The 26,868-nt window shown below is 44.0% G+C and overlaps 1 protein-coding gene across 3 annotated transcripts in view; it reads right to left on the bottom strand.

The window, feature by feature from the left end:
- LOC126184778 (protein FAM107B) overlaps positions 1–26,868 on the bottom strand; it is a 200,308-nt gene that overhangs the window by 16,411 nt on the left and 157,029 nt on the right. Inside the window, exon 1 of one of the 3 annotated variants that reach the window (XM_049927334.1) lies at positions 3,165–3,290. The exons of the other annotated variants lie outside the window; for them this stretch is intronic. Coding sequence (XP_049783291.1) covers positions 3,165–3,273 — 109 coding nt within the window. The 5' untranslated portion in view covers positions 3,274–3,290. Of the gene's footprint in view, positions 1–3,164; positions 3,291–26,868 lie in introns of those variants that run through there. 3 annotated transcript variants of the gene reach the window in all.

The raw sequence follows: 26,868 nt of genomic DNA, 5'->3' as shown, positions 1-26,868 counted from the left end.
CAAAGTGGAAACGACTATTAATGGTGTAGTAGGCACGCACCACACTGTCAACGTTTGCTGTTTCTTAAATAGTTCTGTCGCTCAGATGCGACAGTTGTGTGGATTTTGATTTTTTACTGAGTGAAAAGTTTTCACCTGTCCATAGAATTCTTAACAGCAGCTCGGAATTATTTTCTATTTTTAGAAACAAGTCGTAAATTCTTGACATCTTACAATATAGACTTGTTTCAGCTCCAGTAGCGGAGGGATTTTATTAGTTGCTCTCTCGAAGACACTGTGTCATCAGGCAGTTCCGTACAAAATGCCAGCTTGCCCTGATATTTCGCGTGCACTGCATTATCCTTGGGTGACTTGTTTGTTTGCCATGTGTTCGATGTAGCGTAGATGTTTCCAGTCTTCCGATGTGGAGCAGTGATTAGCACACTGGGCTTAACATTCGGGAGGACAACGTTTCAAATCCGCGTCCGGCCATCGAGATTTAGGTTTCCTGCGATTTCCCTAATCACTGGATAAAATTGCTGGGATGGTACCTTTGGAAGGGCAGGGTCGATTTCCTGTCCCCATACTCGAAATATTCCGAGCGTGTGCTTTGTCTCTGATGACCTCCATGACGACGGTACGTGGAATCCTAATCTACCTTTTTTCGTTCTTCCGACTTTCCAATACTGTTACGCCACATTGGACGATAAGAGTGCGAATTTGCACTTTTTGATTTGACGGTTCAAATGGCTCTGAGCACTATGGGACTTAACTTCTAAGGTCATCAGTCCCCTAGAACTTAGAACTACTTAAACCTAACTAACCTAAGGACATCACACACATCCATGCCCGAGGCAGGATACGAACCTGCGACCGTAGCGGTCGCGCGGTTCCAGACTGTAGCGCCTTTAACCGCTTGGCCACCACGGCCGGCTTTTGTTTTGAAATTTTTGTAATACAACTCACTGTAATAGCATTCTTTCTTCCCTCAGTCTAACAGAACTTCAATACTTTTTATAGAAAAATTTCACCACTGATAGTGAAACCTGAATCATCCTCGTTCATACTGCTAGGCACAATGTCAAACATGTCTGTTTACACAATAACGAACGAAGACACCGGGACTGCTGCAACTCTACCTGCCTTGAAGAATTTAAGTACACTGACAATTTTAAAAAGCTCCTGTCTTCTGTCAAATGCTACTGTTTTCATCTTATTTAACGTTGCTGACTGATCGATTATTCGAACAAGATACGTAGTAGCCGAAGGATCAAATATTTAATATTTACCCAGTGTGAACTTATTTGATGTGTCCATTTTTGTTATCTAAATAAGATTTCATCAAAGTGACATGTTTATGCCGTTGTGTGGGCTTTCGCAATTATGTATTATGGCTTACATAGCTGAAAGCCGTGACAAGGTTTCGGAATTTAATTCACTAATGACCGACAGCTTTCTCTATTGCCACTCGTAGTAGTAGTAGTAGTAGTAGTAGTAGTAGTAGTTGTTGTTGTTGTTGACAATGTAGTAAATGCGAAAAGGTAAAGTAGATTACGAAATTTAATATTTACAGAGAGAGAATCTATAATTTTCGTTCCACAAAAACTTTCACTTGAATAAATTTTGTTCGCAAAGCTACAAAGTACAGTAAGCAACTTGTTTCTTATCGTTGGTATGTAAGAAATTTTCAGGGACTGCGTAAGTTTAAAAAGCTTGTGCCTGGAATGGTCTTAAACTTGAAAAGTTTGGGTGTGTGTGTGTCTCCTACATTACTCCTTCCACATTTAGCACCGAAATAAATTCCATTTTCTAGTGATTTCTTCTAACAGACTTACTTTATATTTTCTCAATAGGAAAGTGGGTACAATATACAAACAAAAGTGTCCACACACAGCCACTTGGTCAGCACATGCGTGGGAAGAGTAAGAATCTCACTCCGCTGTAACCAGAAGGAAGGAAGAGTAGGGTTTAACATTCCGTCGACATCGAGGTCATTAGTGGCAGAGGGCAAGCTCGGAATGAGGCGGGAAGAATCAGCCGTGCTCTTTCAAAGGAACCATCCCGGTATATGCCTTAAGCGATTAAGAAAAATCATGGAAAACCTAAGTTTGGATGGTCGGACGGGGATTTGAACCGTCGTCCCTACGAATACAAGTCGATTGTCTTACAATGCGTCACCTTTCTCGGTATCCCATGTAAATGCTATTGTTGCGAAAGCATCTGCAGTCGCATTTTCTGAGATGAGTGGTTAAGTTGAAACCAGTTTTATGCGCATAAGCATATTAGTGTAATTTTAATAGTAGATTCGTGCTTCGTCTGAAGTATCGTAGATGCACGTCATTATACTACAGCTTAATTGAAAGTAAAAGAGTGTTCGTTTGGAATGATTTTGGTGCACCAGAAAGAACAGAAGCAAGATGGTACGCCCGAAATTATGATCCAACTCTTGATCATTAGTGCAGCGTTTTATCGATGCAACTTTTCGTTCGTTTGCCGTCGTTGAAGCAGCACAGTGAAATAACGCAAAATGAAATACTGAGCATCAACCCAATGATCCTCAATGAGTCACGTAAATTAATGACTTTATAAAGTTCAGGTCACAGAGAATCCTGTACCCATCTTCTGAATCCTAGTACAAAATGTTGATTCTAGTTCATTGTACACGCTCCATTTCCGAGAACCCAACATATACATGCAACAGTGAAATTTTCGTTAGGATGTTCTCAAAGGAACTGCACTCGATTCGTGTCTTTCGGGACTTTTATTTGGCTGTAGTTATGTTCACATTATTTTCTCTCTCTTCTTTTCAGCGTTTATGTAAACATTCAACACAAAGACTAAAGTGGGGTGCGGGGCGTTGAGAAACTGCTCAAGAGTTACTATCACATCTGCAACGATTTCATTGTCTGCGAGATTCAGACCTACGACGGAAAAGAACGAAAAATGTACACACATCGTGCATCAGACTTTAACAGAAATGGCGACAGGCACAAGATATACAACTTTTACAGAAAATTACTGATAAGAAAGACGCAGGCGTTGCTATACACACGGAAAAAATAAAGTGAATGGTCATCCTCACTTCAGGGATTCAGCACACCGCAGTATTTTCTTTTACGTTTTCTTTCGAAACTGATTCCGCATTCGCTTCCAAGTAATGTAATTACATACGGTCACATCATTACCTGATCGGAAATATGTGCACGGCTCCTGTTGACTTCTACCCAGTCTGTCACTTTGGTCTTCAAAAACATTCATTTTTTGCAGAATACTCGGCGCCGGACGGGGCAACATGGTGTTCAGCCACGAACTGCACACCGGAGACTGATCGCTAGCAAATTCTGCCAACATGTTGTCGCCGTGCGTCACAACAGTTTGAAGACTTACAAAGGCTGTTGGGCAGGTCGGGTCACAAGAGATTTCCCCAATCCATTTACAAGCAGGAAAAGAGAGTCGCCCACAATGGCACATCGATTCTACCGCGTTTACACGAGCAAACGACACATGCACGTACGTCCTGCCTCAGAGCCTCATTTCCATTCGTTTACTGTCCACACTACGCTTGACAAGTTACTTGCGATCCGGTAGGGAGGTTATCCCACACATCCGCAACCGTTAAAATATTGTATCACTGGAAAGAGTATTTTCCTAGTGATTTTCTATCTCCAGACCGACAAATGTCATTATGGTCAATATTTTCGGGGACAAGGCTTAGGATATACTTGCATCATACACACATGTACTTTATCATATATGCTTATCTGCAAAAAAATTTCGAACACTGAACTTCTGTCACAACTAATTGCATAAAGAATATGGAGGAATACAAAAATGTGACTGCAATACACGGAAGTCTTAACTATGCTAGCACGACACTACAATTCCCAAGAGTCGATGTTTTCAATTACTTTCGCTTTTTAAGCAGGAGGATGAAAAGGGTGGAAGAAGTCAGCAGCTGCAAAAATGATATGAAAACACTCGCAGCGGCTCTTTTTGTAACAGTCAACAGTGTAACAATCTCAGTAACTTCTTAGCATCACGTTCTTTTTTTTTTATACATGGTAATGTCCATTTCTTAAAAGATTAGTCTCTGGGAAGCCCTTTCAAGATGCGGCAAAGAAAGTCCCAATCGCACAGAGAAACAGAGCAGTTTGAGAACCGATTTTAGAGATTAACAACACTTAGAAGATGCAAGTCCACTAAAGAGACAGCTTATACTACACTCGTTCGTCCTCTGTTAGAATATTGCTGCGCGGTGTGGGATCCTTACCAGGTGGGATTGACGGAGGACATCAAAAGGGTGCAAAAAATGGCAGCTCGTTTCGTATTATCACGTAATAGGGGAGAGAGTGTGGCAGATATGATACGCGAGTTGGGATGGAAGTCATTAAAGCAAAGACTTTTTCGTCGCGGCGAGATCTATTTACGAAATTTCGGTCACCAACTCTCTCTTCCGAATGCGAAAATATTTTGTTGAGCCCAACCTACATAGGTAGGAATGATCATCAAAATAAAATAAGAGAAATCGGAGCTCGAACAGAAAGGTTTAGGTGTTCGTTTTTCCCGCGCGCTGTTCGGGAGTGGAATGGTAGAGAGATAGTATGATTGTGGTTCGATGAACCCTCTGCCAAGCACTTAAATGTGAATTGCAGAGTAATCATATAGATGTAGACCCACACAAGTTCAATACATGTCAGCATTGGAGAAAACACAAGACGATATGAACTGTGTGCCCAGAAGTCTACGCAAGTTCATTGCATTTCGTACCAAACACGCCATCCACATAACTAATAGACTATAGGATGCATCTGTTTTACCATTATAGTCATTAATACTAGGGGAAGCAAACTGAATTATGAAACACTGAAGGTAGATTTTTTCCCCTTTGGCATGGTGACAAGTTGCTGCAGTGTTTTTGGCATGAAAAGGAGGCTGAAACGTATTGCAAAGTTGCTAGATAGGGTTCAGATTGGGACTTTCAGTAGACCATGCTAGCAAGAACACCTGATTTTCTTCGAATCGGGATACGATGGGCTCATCTGTGGGAAGGGCTGTTATCAGTTGTAAAGAGAAAGGTCTGAATCCAATCTGTTGCTTGCTGTTGTCGATCCTCGTACATACCTGCGTTTACTTTTCTACCGAGGAAAATTTTTAGCCCTGCCACAGACCATGACTCCACCGAATCCCACTATCTCTACAACGAACTCAGTTACGTATAATTCGCCAGGCATTGGCCAGCTGCATCATGTAGCGGGATTCACCACTCCGCAGTATCAGTTTCCAAGTGCACCCTGGACCAATGATTGCATTGTCTGCACAATTCTAAGATCAAAGTTTAAAAGACTAAACTACGACACTGTCTTATCTGGTGTGTAATGGTCAATGGGCACGCAGCTCATGATACGACTGTATGCCATTGACCAGTTTAGGTGTCTAGTAGAATATCCATCTGTTCAATCGTTATCACGTTTGTTGTTCGTGAATTATGGTGGAGAGTGCGTTCGGTCCTGCGATCGGTCGCTTCCGGGCGACAGCACGACTAGGAAACTATGCTTTTTAGTCTTAGCTGCAACGTGAATCTTTTGTGAGAGCTGATAAGGGCGACTGACGACTGCTTAGCACAGTAGGGTTACGCTTTTAAGCTCGGCTGTTCGTGTTGCCTAATTTCTTAGGCCTATCAAGCTAGCATTTCGTGGTCTTGTGGTTAGCGCAGCTGACTACGGTCACCGGGCCCCTTGTTCGATTTTCGGTCGGATCGGAGATTTTCTACGCTCGGGACTGTGTGTGTGTGTGTGTGTGTGTGTGTGTGTGTGTCTCGTTATCACCATCATCGACGCGCGCCCGACCCAAAGGGGTTCTCCCGGGCAATAATACCAAAACGATGGTTGAGTCGAGTGCTTCTTTGACGCGTCCCACGTGACACTAATATTGTTAACAGCATATTCTGACGCAGGTAACAAATGTGTAATTTCTGACTTCGTTTCATTACGTCCTGTTCGAAATCTTTCTGTTGACTCACTCTGACAAACTTCGTCTACTATGATGAATTAATGAACCTGTACCTTTATTAATATGTCTTACATCCAACAGAACAACTTTACGCAGTCCATTCACATTAACGCGCCCAACGCTCACGCTCGAAGCCATCGTGCAATAATCACTTACAGACGGCAGGCGGCAGCACTAGCACTGGAGTACATACAAATCATGTAGGGGGAGGGGGAAGGACGGAACCGGAGAATCACGGAAACGGAGCGAGTTATCTGACTTCAAAAGGGAATGATCATTGGATTTCGGGCCAAGGGTGGAAGCATTTCCGAAAGGGGTATGATTTTAAACTGATTGCAGGGTGATTATAATTAAAGCTAAACTTTCAAAACGCTGTAGAAATAACATCACTGGTCAGAATGACGTCAAATTACAACGGAATATTATCGGAGAACGGGGGAAAACTTATGGCAGAAGAAAAATATAACGTGAAAATTGATCAATAGACGGCGCTTTACGTGTCAGAATACGTAAATGAAACACCTATCATGCGAAGCAGTTACAAACACGCCGGGTACGCGGCTTTTCCTCCTTTCGCGTCTGCGACGTTCGCCACGACTGTCTCAATGCAGGATTGCGCTCTGCTTGAAAAGCTGTATTAAAAAAATGATGACTGTGCACACGTCGCTCTGCAGAAGTTCCGGACACTGCAGGGTTTGAATAAAGGCGTTGGTCCGATGAGTGCCGTGGGTCTGGAGAAAATTCGAAAAGGCAGCTTCTTTTGGTGTGCAACCTGGTAGAGGGAGGAAACGAATTGATGCGACGTCAGTGGAAGCAGTGGCCACAGCAATGCAGGAGGAGACGAGTGGTGGTATGCAAACGCGTAGCGCACGGAGAATTGCCCGAACATTGGACATACCCGTGAGCACGGCGCGTAAAATCCTATGAAACATCCTTCTTTGCTATCCATTCAAAATTACCCATGTGTAAGAGTTGCTTCCTGTTGAGCTGCCAGCAAGAGAGACCTTTGCTTCAGAATTTCTTGCTCGCATGCAAGTGGACTATGATTGGCGGTGGAAGATTTTGTTGACAGACAAAGCCCACTTCCATCTGACAGGATATGTCAATACACAGAATTGTCGAATATGGGCAACAGAAAATCCACACGCAAATCAACCATTACCACTGCATCCTGAAAATTTATCATAGGGCCATATTTTTTCGAAGACACAAGTGCTTCCGGGACCTGTTACCTGGACAGTCACTGGTAAGCGCTATGAGTGTCTTTTGCGCAACCATGTCAATCCAACTCTCCAAAAGCGTGGCTGTGTGGATGGGATCATTTTTATGCAAGATGGCGCACCTCCGCACATTGCAAATCCAGGTAAGCAGCTGCTGAATAGCCATTTCGGAAATGCTAGAACTATCAGCCGCCATTTCCCTACAGCCTGGCCGTTCCGATCACCTGATCTTAATCCGTGTGACTTCTGGCTGTGGGTCTGTCTGAAAGATGTTGCGTTCAGTGTTCCGATTGCGAACTTAGCTGCACTGAAGGCACGCAATGCGCAACACATTCTGAACGTGACCCCGGAAACACTTCGATCAGTTGTGGAAAATGCTGTTTCTCGATTTCAACTCGTCGCAGAAGACGGTGGACAGCATATTGAACATGTTTTGCGCCAGTCACACGGAAATTAATAATCCAGTCTGATTCTGTTTGATGCTTTTTATGCGGTTTTTGGCCTAAGGACAATCAAAAACCGATTTCTTGCAATCCGATGTGATATGACCTTGCAGTGGTGGATGGGCATATGTAACTGACAGTATCACACCTGTACACCTATGCAAACTGAGCAGTACAGTTTGTTTAACGTCAAACGCACAGTTTAGGCATTGTTGTATGATTCGTTTGTCATTTGTAGTCGACCACTATTAAATGATGATGCTTACAGCGCCATCTATTGCTACATTTTTTAACTATATTTTTTTTCTGCCATACGTTTTCCCCCTTCTCCGATAACATTCGCCGGCCGGAGTGGCCGAGCGGTTCTACGCACTACAGTCTGGAACCGCGCGACCGCTACGTTCGCAGGTTCGAATCCTGGCTCGGGCATGGATGTCTGATGTCCTTAGGTTAGTTAGGTTTAAGTAGTTCTAAGTTCTAGGGGACTGATGACCTCAGATGTTAAGCCCCATAGTGCTCAGAGCCATTTGAACAATTTTTGATAATATTCAGTTTTTGACGTCGTTCTGACTAGTGGTTCTGACCAGCGGTTTCAAATGTTAACTTTAATAAACACACCCTGTATATCGTGCATGGCAAAATGGCGCTACCCAAAACCACAGCCGAGGCAAAAAAAATATGGCTGTGAGCACTATGGACTTAACTGCTGTGGTCATCAGTCCCCTAGAACTTAGAACTAGTTAAACCTAACTAACCTAAGGACATCACACACATCCATGCCCGAGGCAGGATTTGAACCTGCGACCGTAGCGGTCTCGCGGTTCCAGACTGTAGCGCCTAGAACCGCTCGGCCACTCCGGCCAGAGCCGAGGTAACTTGTGTATCACAGGCCATAGATAATAGCAATAAACGACGGCCGCGGATGTGTGTACGGGCGAAGAGATGTGCAACTGACCGCCCAGATGAAACATGGGGCTAGTAACAGTGTCTCCTTATCGACCGTACACCGGACGTTGCTGCATACGGGCCTCCGCAGCAGGCGCCTGGTTCATGCACCCATGCTGACTGCTGTTCATTGGCCACGAAGGCTCGAATTTGTACGCCAATATAGCAACTAGGCGTCTACTGAGTGGCGACAGAAGGCCTTTTCAGAAGAATCATGTTTTATGAAATCACAATGAAATGAATACCCCTAGCTGCATACAGGTGTTGATATAAGTCAATGGAGACAGTTAAAAATGTGTGACCCTACCGAGACTCGAACCCGGGATCTCCTGCTTACATGGCAGACGCTCTATCCATCTGAACCACTGAGGACACACAGGATAGTGCGACTCAGGGACTTATCTCTGGCACGCCTCCCGTGAGACCCACATTTGCAACTTATTGTCCCGCACTATATTCATAGTGCCCCTGCCCATTATACTCATTACTCGCGCTTTTTGACGATTCCCGTAAGAGTTCGGGCACTGTTTGTGCATCCGCACAGAAGAAGATGGTAAAATTGCCGGTGAGCCTTAACTTATATATACATGCAGGGTGTTACAAAAAGGTACGGCCAAACTTTCAGGAAACATTTCTCACACACAAAGAAAGAAAATATAATATGTGGACATGTGTCCGGAAACGCTTACTTTCCATGTTAGGGCTCATTTTATCACTTCTCTTCAAATCACATTAATCATGGAATGGAAACACACAGCAACAGAACGTACCAGCGTGACTTCAAACACTTTGTTACAGGAGATGTTCAAAATGTCCGTTAGCGAGGATACATGCATCCACCCTCCGTCGCATGGAATCCCTGATGCAGCCCTGGAGAATGGCGTATTGTATCACAGCCGTCCACAATAAAAGCACGAAAGATCTCTACATTTGGTACCGGGGTTGCGTAAACAAGAGCTTTCAAATGCCCCCATAAATGAAAGTCAAGAGGGTTGAGGTCAGGAGAGCGTGGAGGCCATGGAATTGGTCATTTACGTATTCTGACACGTAAAGCGCCGTCTATTGATCGATTTCCACACTATATTTTTCTTCTGCCATAAGTTTTCCGCCTCTCCCAATCCATCGGTCACCGAATCTGTTGTTGAGAAGCGTACGAACACTTCGACTGAAATGTGCAGGAGCGCCATCGTGCATGAACCACATGTTGTGTCGTACTAGTAAAGGCACATGTTCTAGCAGCACAGGTAGAGTATCCCGTATGAAATCATGATAACATGCTCCATTGAGCGTAGGTGGAAGAACATGGGGCCCAATCAAGACATCACCAACAATGCCTGCCCATACGTTCACAGAAAATTGTGTTGATGACGTGACTGCACAATTGCGTGCGGATTCTCGTCAGCCCACACATGTTGATTGTGAAAATTTACAATTTGATCACGTTGGAATGAAGCCTCATCCGTAAAGAGAACATTTGCACTGAAATGAGGATTGACACATCCTTGGATGAACCATTCGCAGAAGTGTACCTGTGGAGGCCAATCAGCTGCTAATAGTGCCTGCACACGCTGTACATGGTACGGAAACAACTGGTTCTCCTGCAGCACTCTCCATACAGTGACGTGGTCAACGATACCTTGTACAGCAGCAACTTCTCTGACGCTGACATTATGGTTATCGTCAACTGCACGAAGAATTGCCTCGTCCATTGCAAGTGTCCTCGTCGTTCTAGGTCTTCCCCAGTCGCGAGTAATAGGCTGGAATGTTCCTTGCTCCATAAGACGCCGATCAATTGCTTCGAACGTCTTCCTGTCGGGACACCTTCGTTCTGGAAATCTGTCTCGATACAAACGTACCGCGCCACGGCTATTGCCCCGTGCTAATCCATACATCAAATGGGTATCTGCCAACTCCGCATTTGTAAACATTGCACTGACTGCAAAACCACGTTCGTGATGAACACTAACCTGGTGATGCTACGTACTGATGTGCTTGATGCTAGTACTGTAGAGCAATGAGTCGCATGTCAACACAAGCACCGAAGTCAACATTACCTTCCTTCAATTGGGCCAACTGGCGGTGAATCGAGGATGTACAGCACATACTGAAGAAACTAAAATGAGCTCTAATATGGAAATTAAGCGTTTCCGGACACATGTCCACATAACATCTTTTCTTTATTTGTGTGTGAGGAATGTTTCTTGAAAGTTTGGCCGTAGCTTTTTGTAACACACACACACACACAGATTATATATATAATCATGTTTTATGCTCCGTCGGACAGATGGCCATTGGCGTGTACGGCATGAAACGTAGGAAAGCAAATACCCAGGCCAGAGAAGGGAGCTTTATGGTCTGGACAATGTTTCCGTGACATTCCCCGGGTGATCTCGTCATTCCGTAAGACAATAGATAAACACAAGTACGCATCTATCCTTGGTGACCATGTCCGCCCCAACAAGCAGTTTGTTTCTCCTCGGCACGATTGCATCTACCAGCACGACGATGCAACGTGCCACACAGTTGGCAGTGCGCATACGTGGCTCGAAGAGCAACACGATGCGTTTTACCGTACTCTCCCGGCCACCAGACTCCCCGGATTTACCAATACAGAATCTGTGGGGGCCACCTAGATCACGCTGTTCGGGGCATGGATCCTCGACCGAGAAATCTAATGCAGCTGGCCACGTCACTGGAGTCGGCATGGCTCCACATCTCTGCCGGTATCTTCCTGACTCCTCACTGATTCTCTCCCTGCAATAGATAGTTATTCAGGCTTCTGACAGGTGGCCACGATGATGTGACTGGACCGTATAGAAGGTTGTCAACAGATATCTAGCAACAAAATGGATGTTTAGGCGGTGTATGGATACTTTCTTCCAGAATCATCAGGATAAACTGCACAAATTGCTAACAAAATTTCCATCTGAATGATCACTGATGTCAGAGTTCTCAAACGCAGAAGCCCAAAGGTGTACGGCGATTAGTCATATTTTAGTTTAATCCGTTTCGACAAAATGCTTATTCGGGAGATTCATCAACTTTTCACGAAAAGCATGACGACAACTGTTTTGGAAAAATCTCTGCCATTCTACACTACCGGTCATTAAAATTTCTACACCACGAAGATGACGTGGTGCTACAGACGTGAAATTTAACCGACACGAAGATGATGCTGTGGTATGCAAATGATTAGCTTTTCAGAGCATTCACACAAGGATGGCGCCAGTGGCGACGCCTACAACGTGCTGACATGAGGAAAGTTTCCAACCGATTTCTCATACACAAACAGCAGTTGACCGGCGTTGCCTCGTGAAACGTTGTGATGCCTCGTGTAAGGAGGAGAAATGCGTACCATCACGTTTCCGACTTTGATAAAGGTCGGATTGTAGATCACGATTGCGGTTTATCGTATCGTGACATTGCTGCTCGCGTTGGTCGAGATCCAGTGACTGTTAGCAGAATATGGAACCGGTGGGTTCAGGAGGTTAATACGGAACGCCGTGTTGGATCCCAACGGCCTCGTATCCCTAGCAGTCGAGATGACAGGCATCTTATCCGCATGGCTGTAACGGATCGTGCAGCCACGTCTCGATCCCCGAGTCAACAGTTGGGGAAGTTTGCAAGACGACAACCATCAGCACGAACAGTTCGACGACGTTTGCAGCAGCATGGACTATCAGCTCGGAGACCATGGCTGCGGTTACCCTTGACGCTGACAAAACGTCATTGTTTTGGATGAATCCAGGTTCTGTTTACAGTATCATGACGGTCGCATCCGTGTTTGGCGACATCGCGATGAACGCACATTCGAAGCGTGTATTCGTCATCGTCAAACTGGCGTATCACCCGGCGTGATGGTATGGGGTGCCATTGGTTACACGTCCCGGTCACCTCTTCTTCGCATTGACGGCACTTTGAACAGTGGGCGTTACATTTCACATGTGTTACGACCTGTGTCTCAGCCCTTCATTCGATCCCTGCGAAACCCTACATTTCAGCAGGATAATGCGCAACCGCATGTTGCAGGTCTTGTACGGGCCTTTCTGGATACAGAAAATGTTCGACTGCTGCCCTGGCCAGCACATTCTCCAGATCTCTCACCAATTGAAAACGTCTGGTCAATGGTGGCCGAGCAACTGGCTCGTCTCAATACGTACGCCAGTCACTACTCTTGATGAACTATGGTATCTTGTTGAAGCTGCATGTGCAGCTGTTCCTCTACACGTCATCCAAGTTCTGTTTGAATCAATGCCCAAGCGTATCAAGGCCGTTATTACGGCCAGAGGTGGTTGTTCTGAGTACTGATTTCTCAGGATCTATGCACACAAATTACGTGAAAATGTAATCAAAAATGGTTCAAATGGCTCTGAGCACTATGGGACTTAACATCTTAGGTCATCAGTCCCCTAGAACTTAGAACTACTTGAATCTAACTAACCTAAGGACAACACACACATCCATGCCCAAGGCAGGATTCGAACCTGCGACCGTAGCGGTCTCGCGGTTCCAGACTGTAGCGCCTAGAACCGCTCGGCCACTCTGGCCGGCAAATGTAATCACATGTCAGTTCTAGTATAATATATTTGTCCAGTGAACGCCCGTTTATCATCTGCATTTCTTCTTGGTGTAACAATTTTAATGGCCAGTACTGTACTAACAGCACTGGAGCGCTCATGCAAACCAAAGAGCGGTGTAGCAAATACACAGATTTTCGCAGATCAGCGAAGGGTGATAACCGTTTCTAAAGGTAGTGAGGCATCAGCAATGCAGAAATAATAAACAAGACGGCACACTAACAAGGCAGTCATCTTCGAATAATTCGGAATGTTTGTGCTGATGACGTCTACTGAAGTTCTTCGTACTAGATAACGTAATATACACTACACCAGGAGGACGATATTTATGAAGTTATTACACATACCTCAAACCTTGGCTCCCACAGAGCGTGAAAACGGGAGATGAGACGCAGACGGATGCGAGGCGCGAGAAACTGAGGCGCGCATATTATAGTGGACGCAAGCAGTGTTTACAGGAACTAAGTTAATCCCTACGCAATCTTAAATTAAGTGATACAGACGCTCGCCCCCACCAACCATTGTGCTTTGCGAACGCGCACTGGAATGATAAGCTATGGCGTGTCGACGTCGTCGTTTTCGCGTTAAATTTCGGCGCATGAAAAAGTCTATTTCACATACAGTTAACAATGTCGCTGCTGATTCATTACGTCTCGCGCCGCACATTCCCAGCCAAGAGCAGCATTCTACGTCACTGCCAGCGTTCTTTCCTGCAGACGTGGCTCTTTGGGATCTAATTTCTTGGAAAGTCGAGAGTAACACATGCCGCATGAGGCGTGAGAACTACAATTCATTCCAAAATAACTTTTGCAGAAGTACTTTGGCTTACGAGGAAGGCCTAACGTGTGTCACGCACTTTATCTTTGTGAAAAATCAAACATGAATCGCAGAGGGGTCATCAACATTGAAGAAAGTGCTAAAATATTACAGATTCTTCTGACAACATTTAAATCAAAACTTTTAAGGAGTTAAGCTGGTACGAGTACAGAAACAGATTAACGACGTACGTACGTATATATATATATATATATATATATATATATATATATAGAGAGAGAGAGAGAGAGAGAGAGAGAGAGAGAGAGAGAGAGAGACGCAACGTACCGAGCGATGTGATGCAGAAATTACGGCATTGGATTCTAAATGGAGAGGACCGAAGTTCAATTCCACGTCTGGATATCACTCTAGGCAAAAGCGAAGATGATCTTTTTCAACAGGATACCGCCTATTCCTTCCTTATCCTTGCAAAATTGCGTTGGTGCAGTAAGTGAAATAAACAGGATGTTAAGGATAAATGTTTACAACGTACCACCGTGATGTAGGGGAAGTCGAGACTTACTGTCTCATGTAGGACACTTATTGCCTATAAAGTATCAGAAACGAAATTTCTATGGTATTTGAAAGGCCGCACTAAGAAACACAAAATTAGAAATGAAGTGATAAGAGAAGAATTAGGGATGCAACCAATAACCCAAAAGACAATCCAGTAAAAAGAAAAATGATAACACGTACTTCGTATGCCACCACAGAGACTTACTAAACTAGCAACGGATTATAAATCGAAGGGCAAAAGTAGTATGGAAAATGACCAAGGAGGAAGTGACGAGACCAGAATAAGCCTTAGGTCTAACCCTGAAGTGGAAGAAGAGGAAGTACGTCTATCAAGTCTGAAACAATCTCAAATTGCTCTACAAAGGCCACCTAAACTACAGATCTGATTTTTGTCACAAACTTTTGCTGTAAAATTTACACAAAAGGCAGTCTTACAATATGTAAGTGCAAGAACAAGGACGATTTTGGCAAGAGAGAGAGAGAGAGAGAGAGAGAGAGAGAGAGAGAGAGAAAAAGAAGAAGAAGAAGAAGAAGAAGAGCTCGAAACGGTTAAGACATACTAAGCCAGTTTGAGGCTGTTTACTAGATTCACAGACCACAAGTGTTCCATCCATACCAACTTGCTCGTAGTTACCACTCTGTATGTTAAGAATGATAATATGTAGCTGAGACTGATGGCTTCCTGAGATTGCTAAATTTCGATTTATAAAGGGGGGAAAAATAAAACACTGAGTCATCTCGCTCAGTGGGAGGGACCGACTTTTGCAGGAAAGCAGTAGGAAAATAATGGCGGGCTGACGATTTCAGTCGCCCCGACGCTTGCTCGGATGCCAGCGTGTTGCCAGCGAAAGGCAAACATCCGGTTCCAGTCCTGGCCCGATACACAATGTTGATCAGACGAGAAAGTTCATTCTGTTATAGTCTGCATCTATTTTTGCTTACCACAACCGCTCGTTCACAATAATGATGTAGCCAGCAGAGCCTAATTACATGCGTAGCCGGCAAAGTAAGTACACAAGTACTGCCTAGATTTTACACGAAATCAACTTGCCAGTATTATACAGTGTGTGCGTTAGAGAGCAAGCCATGTGTGATTCCCTCAAATAGGGAACAATGGCAACGTGCTAGGAATACGTAAACAGTGCTGCTTGTTAAACTAAAAGAGTGAACGGAAATCTGATTATACAAGTCAACGAGACAACATATTCGAAAATTCTTTTTCACATGAATTATCAAAACTTTTGACCAACTGAATTCCAAGTATAGGTATGTACCAGCGCGTAGCTAGGTAGTGGTGACAAACTGACATGGACTTCACGGGACACCGATAGCACTGGGGCGTCATCCTGAATAATGACCGTTCAACCACTGCCAACAGCTCACGAAAATCGGTTATAGCTAGTTCGAAGGCGACTTCACTTTGCTAGACTGTGTCCCAGATGTAATCAGCAGGATTGAAGTCAGATGACACGGGTGTCATGAACCCCCCCCCCCCCCCCCCCATATCCGTGGCATGTTCACCAAACCAGGAGGTTGTGTATTTTCGTGCTGAAGGCACAGGTCACCTATGTGGTGCTGTAAACGAACAAATCGTCGTGTGCCAACGAGTACTGCAACTTAGTGGTCCATGGTTTTTTTCCCCATGCTTCTAGCTTTCAATTGCCGTGATCCTCCCCCTATGCTACTTTATGTGCACTGTGACGTGTGGTGGCGGCGGCTTCTGTGCCTCCACAGAGTCCACATGTTTTTGGATGGTGTCAATGCTGACGGCTAGCCATCGTCGACCAGCATTGAACTGGCGAGTGATTCGCTACACTGCGGCCAATCCATCCGTTGTCACAATCCACGGTAAGTGACACTAACTGGCTGCTGTAATTCTCCATGAGTCGACATACAGCATTACCTGGATGCAGTGGCACGTGGAAAGTCCTGTGCGTGCATGTCCCGTGAGATGGAGAGTCCCATAAATTGGGCACCCACAATCCAGCCGCGATCAAATGCGCTGAAATTCACTTATTTCGCATCCTGCACACGATTGTCACGTTGACGGTCGTACACGATCTCTTTCCAACATAGCCCCCCCCCCCCCCTCTCTCTCTCTCTCTCTCTCTCTCTCTCTCTCTCTCTCTCTCTCTGTGTGTGTGTGTGTGTGTGTGTGTGTGTGTGTGTGTGTGTGTGTGTGTGTGTGTTTATATATAAATAAATAAATGTCGTGTAGGTCCTAGCCTGGTGCAACGCTTTCGACTTGACGCCATTTCGGTAACTTGCGTGCCAGTTTCGCTGCTTATTTAATAAAGCACATCCCCGCAAGGCTAAGTGCTTCCCGTTCTAGACCTATCTATCACAGAACCGTGAGGCTACTGAGAATCGAACCCGGGACCTCCACGTCACTAGCCACCAGCACTAACTACTTCTTTCCTATCTGTTTCTTCGTGGTTTTTTCCTCAGTTCTGTGTGGATGTCGCATGACATCTCTCAATTTCCAAAGATGAGAACTTAACTTTCATTACTACTACTACTACTACTACTACTACTACTACTACGGAGGGTGGCCAGTCCTCTGACCAAACACACTGTGCTGCCGTGCCGCGCTTTAAATTCGTGATTTGTTTGTAACTGAACAAAAATTAGGATAAAACACCATTTTTAAGGAAAGCCTTGCTATCAAAGTTTCACGTCTGGAAGATCAACGCAAGAATGTTATAGAAAAGCTCTAGTACGGAAACGCACATAAATTGATGTAGGCAGCACACTGGCAGGAATGGACAGAGAGGAACCGGTGCGATAATGGTTCGGGTCTTTGTGGATATTACATTCCTTCAAGCAGTTTCAAATAGTGTGAGTCCTGTGAAAGGGTTCACCACCACCACCACCACCACCACGTACAAGGACGTCGTCTTAAGTGTGTAGCTCATCTAGCAGGACAAAAAAAATTACAGGACGGACGGAAGAGTAGGATTTGACGTTACATCGACATCTAGATCATTAGACGCTCCGCACACGCTGCAGTTGGTCACGGATGGGGAAGGAAATCGGCAGGGTCCTTTCCAAAGGAACTAAAACAGTATTCCCTGAAGCGATTCAGAAATAGTCACGAAAAAGCTAAATCACGATTTTCCGACAGGGTTTTAAACGCAATTTCCCATGATGGTGATAAGTACTGCGTCACATCGTTCGGTCGCCCGGTTGGCTGTGGCACGCCTATTTATTCGAGCACTCGGGCTAATGTTTCGATCATTAGTAACTGATGTGACTCGCGGCCGGCCTTCACGATTTCGCAAGGCATCCGGAGTTAATTGCAACTGCTTACTCTCTGGCCACCACATAAGGATTACTGTGCCATATCGCATCCGCCGTTTCACTCTGGGCTCTTTCATACCCGATAAAGGTAGTTCTTATGAATTATTGTGGGTGCAATCATCAACGCACTGGACGCGCAGTGTGTACGTGAGATATACAAAACAGTATCAACCCTAATTAATATTATGTAGAGCTACCTTTGACATCTAGAAAAGCCTGAATCGTTGGGGAGATGCGATCATCGTGTTTTTGGTGTTTCAGTATTTTTCTCCAACCCCTGAACAACTATCCACTATCACAAAGTGCGACGTCAGGCTATGCATCCCCGACACAATTCCCTGGCATCCTAGACGCGTTTTATGTCACAAGAAGTCAACAGAAAGAATTGCGTTCAATAGGAAAAACTATGTTGCCCAAACAATTCAGATATTCCATCAGAGAGATTTCAAGACAGCTACATAGGTTGAGGTCCTCTGTAAGCAATATTCTGAATTGGAAACTGTAGGAAGGTACCTGACCCAATAATCTCTCCGGTAGTTCTAAGAAATTAACTGAAACCCTGCTGAACTGTAAGGGCAACTGTAAGAAGCAGACCTCCACGTCAACAATTATATGGGTCACTGCTCTAGCTCAGGGACAGGCATTAATACCAGAACGATCCGCCGAATGATGATACGGATTGGTTATTACGGTAGTGCTGCTACCAACAAGCCCGTGACGAACGGTACGAATTAACGAAGACGGTTGGTGAGGAGCAAACGTCGTCGTTATGACTACGGAGCAATGGAAAAATGTTATATGCTGTGAGGGGTACAGGACTTGGCACTCGAGCGATGTGTGTGGACCTAGTGGACGCTTGCTTGGCGAACGGGATTAACCTGTGTGTTTTGTGGCGACAGTGAAATTTTACAACGACAGTCTGAGCTGTTTTCCCTGGTATGGGCTCCGACCAGGAGAGCTTTGGTCGCTGGGAAAATGGAAGCAAGTGTTTATGAAAACAGTTTACTAAATAAGAAGCTTGTAAATTTGTAGCAACAGTTTGGAATATTACTTTTTCTTTGTCAGCGTGGCAACACCTCTGAGCACTAAACAAGGGCGATTTAATTGCGGTTCGAAGGAATTACGATGTATTTCTTACATCAGCCTACTTAGAGCCCCGACCTGACTCCCAATGAACATCTAGGGTGTGAACTAGCGCGTCAGTTGCGTGCCCCAGAATGCCTGAGAACTACTCACCAGACTTATAGAAGAATGGTGGCAAATTTCCATCTTCAGTCTATCATACGTTTAGTGGAAACTTTCTCCTGAAGTTTAAAAGCTGTAATAGTGGCAAAGTAGGTTTTACAAGCTGTTAGGAATTCGAGTGACGTCTTTGGAACGAACAGCAATGGACGTCTGGAGCCTTTCAGCCATTTATGGTCCAAACCATTATACTAAAACTACTTTCTCTCCGGAACTGAATAGCATGCATGCATCTCCAGTAACGCTGTTATAAAGGGTTGGGCAGATACGACAGCCCACCCAAAATATTTTCAGAATGAATAAATATATCGGGGTGCGGTTTACGCCAATTTATAGCGGACAATATAGCGAATTTCCTTACGTAATGCCAGATTAGGGCACTGACGTTTTTTTGCTAATGGAACTATGCTTTTTCCTGTGACAGCTGAAAGAAGCTTTTGAGAGAACGTCAACGACGTAACATGTCAGACTTGATCAAATGCTATCAAGGTAATATCGCTGCAAACTACTGTCCCGCTGTCAGGAGAAGAGGTTCCACAAACGTCTGTCCTATTATACCAAATGTAAGCAAACACGTAACTTAGGTATGGTTCTTGTGTTTACCTCGCTTGAAATCCATCAGTCTGTGTTCTAGCAATCAGGTAACTTTCTCGCAAAGTCATTGAGATAGTCACAATGTATACGACGGTCGAAAAAGTGGCCGGCCGCGGTGGCCGTGCGGTTCTAGGCGCTCCAGTCCGGAGCCGCGCTGCTGCTACGGTCGCAGGTTCGAATCCTGCCTCGGGCATGGGTGTGTGTGATGTCCTTAGGTTACTTAGGTTTAAGTAGTTCTAAGTTCTAGGGGACTGATGACCACAGCAATTGAGTCCCATAGTGCTCAGAGCCATTTGAACCATTCGAAAAAGTGAATATCATTTATGGCGAGTGTCACGAAACTATAAGAGCAGCGGTGCGACTGCATGCTGAAGAGTATCTAGATAGTGCCAAGCATTCACGATCTATCTTTGCAAACTTTTTTTCATGTTCTACAAATTGGAAGTTTGGAAAATGAAACACCAAGGAAAAAGAACTGCAACTCATGAAAGAAACGAAACTAAAATTTTGGCAGCAGTAACACAATGCAAGTGTAACTGAGAGGCGTCTCGGAATTACGCGAGGGATGAACAAAACGAGTGTTCTGCGAACACTACTTTCCATGGAATTTCATCTTGCTGCATCTAGAGCCTCATGGCTATGACTTCCGAAATTGTTTACAGTTCTCCGAATGTTGCCTATGAAAAATGTATTGCATAATTTGATTTAAGGGAGAAGCATCGTTTACACACAATGGGCAAGTCAATCTTCACAATATACACTAGTCGTCAATTGAAAATCCACGCTGAGTCAAAATAGTGGATAAAAACAACGCTCTTTGTCTATCAACGTTTGGTGTGCGTTTTTCAAGAGCCGCAAGATTGGTCCATGTTTTATTACTGGGACTCTTAAATACAATCTACTGTCTCGAGTTCCTAAGATATGCTGCTGCCGCAGTTACTGAAAGCATCTCACTGGACATAAGCTAATCAGTGCGGTATCGACAAGACGGATGTTACTCCCATTCCGCACATGTAATAATAGACCTTCTTAAGAGAGCATTTGGAGAGCAATGAAACGGGCGTTCAGGAAACGCAAAATGGCCTGCACACTCACCAAACTTAACACTTCTATCCTTTTATCTATGGCAAAAACTAAAACAAGAGGTCTGTTAGGAAATACCGACACAGTATTGTTTCTCCGAAATCACTTCATAGCGTGTACCAATGCTAGGGCCAGTATTTTGAACACACACACACACACACACACACACACACACACACACACACACACACACACACACACACACAATCTGAGTTACATGTCAGCTCAGCTTGCATTAGGTATGATAGGGCAGACGTCCATTGGAACGAAATAAATTTAATTTCAATGTTTTGGATGTAGGAGGTTTATTCATAGCCCGGGGTCAGGGATTTTCTCTGCCTCGTGATGGCTGGGTGTTGTGTGCTGTCCTTAGGTTAGTTAGGTTTAAGTAGTTCTAAGCTCTAGGGGACTTATGACCACAGCAGTTGAGTCCCATAGTGCTCAGAGCCATTTAAACCATTTTTTATTCATAGCCTACACTAGGAAACAACCACGAATTTCCACCAAGTTAATTGTATGTGAAGATTTCATCTATAATAATATTTTGCGTAACTGTTTCGTTGCTGCTATGTTTCTTCAAAATACATTTTTGTCTAAAAACGGCGACGGCATCTGCGGTAGCCCATTTCGTTACTAAACTTGAATTGGTGTGCTCGGCATGTACCTCCTAAGCAGTAACTAGCAGTGGCACTGGTCCCAGTTGCGGCTTGAAAGAGGGGGAGAACCATCACGTGTCCCGGGCTGTGGTACTTTTTCTTGCTGCCTGCCCCGGAACCCCACAGTTGTTATGCGTTAAGACTTCTGGTGCGTCTTTTTTGTAGGTTTTCTGTGGACCTGGAAAGAGGCACCTGAAAAAAACCGGTACTCTGTAATAATAGCACCATGATCGTGGAAGTTACTCTCCCTGAATTTGTGAACTCGCTTTTTGGTCTTCACACAGCAAAGTGTAGGAGAAAGGGTATCATACTATCAGGGAGTACCTATTTATCTGTCTGTAGCCAATCAAGTGTACACTTACAAATATAAAGAGAAAGAGAAAGAGAAAGAGAGAGAGAGAGAGAGAACATTGCCCAATAATCCACCAGGCAATGTTCCATAGGGGGTTATGCGTTACGGCACTGAAGTCTCATTCAAGAGGAACGGGACCTAAATTATCCTTTAAGCTATCCAGCTTCAGGTTTTCCACTGTTTACTTAAATCCTTTCAGGTACCGCTCTTTACAGAGGAGACGGCGATTTCCTTCCCCGTGCTTATCTTTCTGGACTCGCGTTCCGTTTCTAACAACCTTACCGTCAATGAGACATTAAAACTTTTACGCTCCTTGAACAATCTGTTTGAACTCAAACGACAGTAACTGTATTTATGATTCGCCAATGGTAGACACTAATCATGCTTGTGACTTCCTTAGTTTAGTTATGTCAGTAATAATCGTAAATCGGAACACCTATTACTGTGAAATTGTAGAATTATCTTCAAGAGGCCATATTAGTAACGAAATGGCAGCAAATGTGGAAGAATGGGCACCCAAAAAATTTCAAAGAAGAGGGCTGTATTCTACGACCGCTGCACAGGAATTTTCCTCTTCTTTAAACGCTACAAATATTCCAGACAGGAACATAGACAGCTGCCAATTTTCAGAGACATAGCTGCACATTAAACTTCGGATCGATAAATGGGCGTGCTGGCACGATTACATTATAAGAGTTCTGAGCACGTAACAGTGCGATCAGGTCTTAATTCCTAGCAGGGTATTAGGGCTGAAATAACCTACGAATACTTTCAAAGAAGGGCGCTAACTTTTAAATACGAACGAAAATTTAGCGGCATTAAAGAACACAAAGCTTTGCAGAAACTGAGATTTTTTAAACTAGCTTTAAGAACTGTAGTGTCTGTACATTATAATTCCAGAATGTAACTGGACCTAAAGACGGGCGCAAGTCAAATTAGCAACACAGCACTAAAATTATCGACAGGTAATGAGAACAGCAAATTTCTCATAAATTTGCGTATTTCGATTCAGCCATCGCCACAAACAAACAGTACATGACTAAAGAAAGAGCCTTTTATGAATGTCCTGTATTTTCAGGCCATTAACAACGCTTCTGGAAAATTTAGAGCTTAATGCTTTCGGCGTATAGACTAGGATAAACTTCGGGAATTATATTTTCCGTCCCGAGCTATTTCTCAGTCCAGTTCCTGTGGTTCGAGACCCCCGACATCCAAGGACTTATGGTTGACTTGCTCAGTACGAATCGTGACCCAGACCACACACATGGCAGACGTGACGATGTGATTGTGCGACCAAGGTGATCGCTTTGAGTGTACACCTTATCTTCAGCCATTATACGTGCTGTAGCTTTTGACAGTTCACTGCCACGTTGAAGCGGACTGAAGGTCAAATTTTTCTTACCCTGCAACTTACAGAGTCCACGAGCAACTGATTTCTGCTGCTAATTTACAACCATCCAGTTCTCTTAATTCGCCTTACCAGATTTCTTTCTATACGCCCGGATAGCTGCTGGAAACAACTGTTTCATGTCAAGGAAGTTCACATTGCGGATAGGACTATTATACAGACTACGTTAGGGAAGTTCAAATTACGGTTAGGACAGATTTTTTTTGTTTGTTTTGAAACGCCTGTTCTACCAACTATTAACTCAAGGAGGGATTCGAGCAATTTTTTTTCGCAACCGCAAATTCGGCATTCAATATTTTACACACTAAGGATAAACTGATCCTATAATTTTTATTACGAATCCCAAGCGGCATAATTGAAACTGACATACTACATAGTAAGGAGAATTTTACAGCGGCAAGGTATAATTTTCATTATCTGGCAACAATAGACTGGATTTTCACGTCGCGGATGTAGTTACTTTTTACTCGTAGTCCGTGTTTTAGATAATACAGTTTTGCAGTTGGTCGGTTCCTCCCAGGATTGAAATTCTGGAAGGTCTGCAAACCACCCACAAGTTCCTTTGATTTGGGAGCAGCAAGTCACATCCCTCAGTTTATCCATTGTCAAAACACTTTTGTAGGCAGTTAACATTGTCTCCATGAAATATTTTATTTATTTTATTTATTTATTTATTTATTTATTTATTTTTGGAAGCGGAAAGGCGAAATGGGATTTAACCGTCACGTCATGCATAATTAATCCAAGTCGGTCCAGATGATCTGCGCAATATTCACAATTTTCTCTATTATTGTCTGTCAGTCAGTAAAGAGGAAACCAATTGCGTCCCAGAAAACATTGGTCATCACCTTTCCGGCAAAATAAATCAACTTCGAATGAAGGAGGAAGATGACGTATGAGCACAAGCACACATTTGGCAAGAAAATCAACCCTACGCTTTCAAAAGAACCATTCGCGTGAAGCCATTTTGGGAAATCCACCTTAAGCAATTTAGGAAAATCACGGAAAACCTGAATCTTGATAGAAAGATAGGGATTTGAACTGCAGTCATTCCGAATACGAATCTTACCTCTGCACCGACTCACTCAAAAAAATCAACTTGAAACTGACCGAGTACGAAGATGAGAGTGGCATACACTAGAAATCAAGGTACCGCTGTTACGGCAGTTCTATGCTGATATAAAGAAGCACTGACAGGAACAAAGTATCGGCTATCGGGATCATACGGCCTATTACGAATTTTAGTTTTTTTTTTGCGAGTATGTGGAGGGTGTAAGTCGAGAATTAAATCATACAGTTTATTCAGTTGAAAATGAGCCCCATTATAGAAAGATGGATGCTTTAGTCCACGCTTAAGCCGGAAAAAAGGGTCGTCCAATGCATACTAAATGGTAGTATTCCTAATTATTCCACCTTCACCATGAGAAAACACATGCTTCGCGAAACGATAACTGGGCCCAGAACAGAGTCACTTATATTCCTGTGACCAAAATGCGCACTATTTGTGTGTTCTTTTGGTCATGACAACCTGCGCTTCTCGGCTAATAGCATCTTGTGTTGCTTCTCAGTCATTTCCGTAACTTTTTCGAAGCCTGCTGTAAATTCGGTAACGTGTCGAATGTGTGTACATGTCAATGTAATTGTTGGGCACACTCTGAAGAGAAATTAAATTTACAGTAGTCTGCAAAAATGAATGTAGAAATAGAACAATATTCACTGCTAATGATAATACATTGAATTGGTATATGATAATCGTGACGCCAGACGGTTGCGTATGTAGCCCAAATCCTCTGCTATACTTGTGAATTCGTGTACTAGCTCTCCTTTCTACGTTGGCACAGTCCGCTTGTACCAGAGAACAGATCAGGTGACGAGTTTTCAGTTAAATGGGCGGCGGAGGAGACTTGCGAGCCAAGTCTCCGAGTGTACGGAAACGACGAGTTCGCCAGGCCTACTAGAAAGACAGGCCGCGACGCGTACTTCACGAAGGTAGGCCTGAGTTAGCTCGCTCAACTCAGCAAACTAACTACGTTTCTACGCCTGTTAACTCGTAGCTAGGTGTGTACGAAACAAACCAGAATTGCATCCTCTACTGGAATCCGCTATTATGAAGTCTTACTGTTCTTAGTCCTACAATTATCGGAAGTCCATAGGCCTACTTATAATTTGATACGGCTGTACTGGGGTGCAACAAAATTAATATCATGCCAGAATGATTATCAGTGGCATAAGGCACCACTTCTTGTATGAAATAAGGAATTTTAAGGAGAAGAGATTATATGCTATAAACAGGCCGTTATATATTAATATAGTATATACCAGTAGAAGATGCCATTCTCGATAGTATGTACAAGCCCAGCTGAGAGTTAACAGGTTTAAAGCGCATTTTGTCTGCTGAACTGAGCGAGCGAGTTAGTTAAGTTAGTTAGTTCAGGCCTACCTTCGTGACGTACGCGCCGCGGCCTGTTTTTCTCGTGGGCCTCACGAGTTTGGAGATAACGTCACAGGACTCACTGGTGAGTTTCAAGCAAGTATGCGGAGCTCATTTCTGATTTCCAATAGAATAACAGTCTTTTACCCACTGACTGACGGGGGAGGAGGGAGGGAGGGGGTGGTGGAGGGAGTGGGGGGGAGGGAGTTGGAGGGAGTGAGGGGGAGGGGGGGAGGGGGGGAGGGAGGGGGGAGGGGGGAGGGAGGGAGTGCAAATTAAGGGTGTTTCAATTCCTATTCTTAAGTCACAGGTCGTCCCATATAAAATGTTCGCAATCAAATGTGAGTTTCGTCTGGAAATATTATGTGCGTGTAAAGTAGCGTCGCAATAAGTATGCCACGGGTTTTGGCTGGATTAGGTGGCTCTCGAGTGTAAGTAAAACAATTGCGTAACTCCTCTACGACTAAGTCTGGGGCCTGTTTCTTTTTGCCAAGACAAGGAAAGACATCTCGTAAACATATGGCCGGAAATTATTACTTTCAGAACTGTTAGTTACGAACGGTGTTCAATTTTACGGTATCTACTCAATTGCTACGTCGTAAGAATTATTAACAATGTTACCAATTCGTAAGGTACAGATCTGCTGACCCAAAGATTGGTTTGAAAACCGCAGTGCTTCACTACGCACAGTCCTACTGGAGGTAGTGTGCCCCTGTCTTCCCAACAGTTAAACGTGAACTGCAATCCACGGTACAACAAATAATCTTCCACATTAACCAAACTCTCCAGAGCTAAAAGAACCAATAAGAGGCACAAAAATCTTAGGACTCACTGGAAAACGAACCCCGTACACTTTAATTTGTAATCTGCACTTACCCACTGAACCATCGAGCCACACATTAAATCACAGGAAATGGCAAAAGCGGATGAACTCGTTTAAGTCCAAAAGACATCTACAGGTATTGCAGGTCTTCGTGCCACATTGATAAATAGTCTCTAGATTTGGAAAGCCTGTTACATAAAACGAAATTCTCTCAGCTGTACCCACAGATAAAAATAAACGATTGAGGTGGGGAGAAAACGCAGGCAGTCGAAATGGCAGATTTCAATCGATATCAACACACAATCATTTTTCACTTTCAATTCAAAAACTCAGCGTTTCTGAACACACGCTTACACTTTCTTCCTTTGTTTAGGAAAAAATCTTGCATACAAACACAACAGTACCGATAACATCACTAATGTCTTGCTTCTTAAAAGCTCGTGGAAAGCTCTAAGATGACTGATAACGTGCGAG

The sequence above is a fragment of the Schistocerca cancellata genome, chromosome 4 (assembly GCF_023864275.1).
Source record: "Schistocerca cancellata isolate TAMUIC-IGC-003103 chromosome 4, iqSchCanc2.1, whole genome shotgun sequence".
Classification (NCBI taxonomy): Eukaryota; Metazoa; Arthropoda; class Insecta; order Orthoptera; family Acrididae; genus Schistocerca; species Schistocerca cancellata.
The sequence above is the reverse complement of the archived record's forward strand: the minus strand, read 5'-3'. Positions and strand labels throughout refer to the sequence as shown.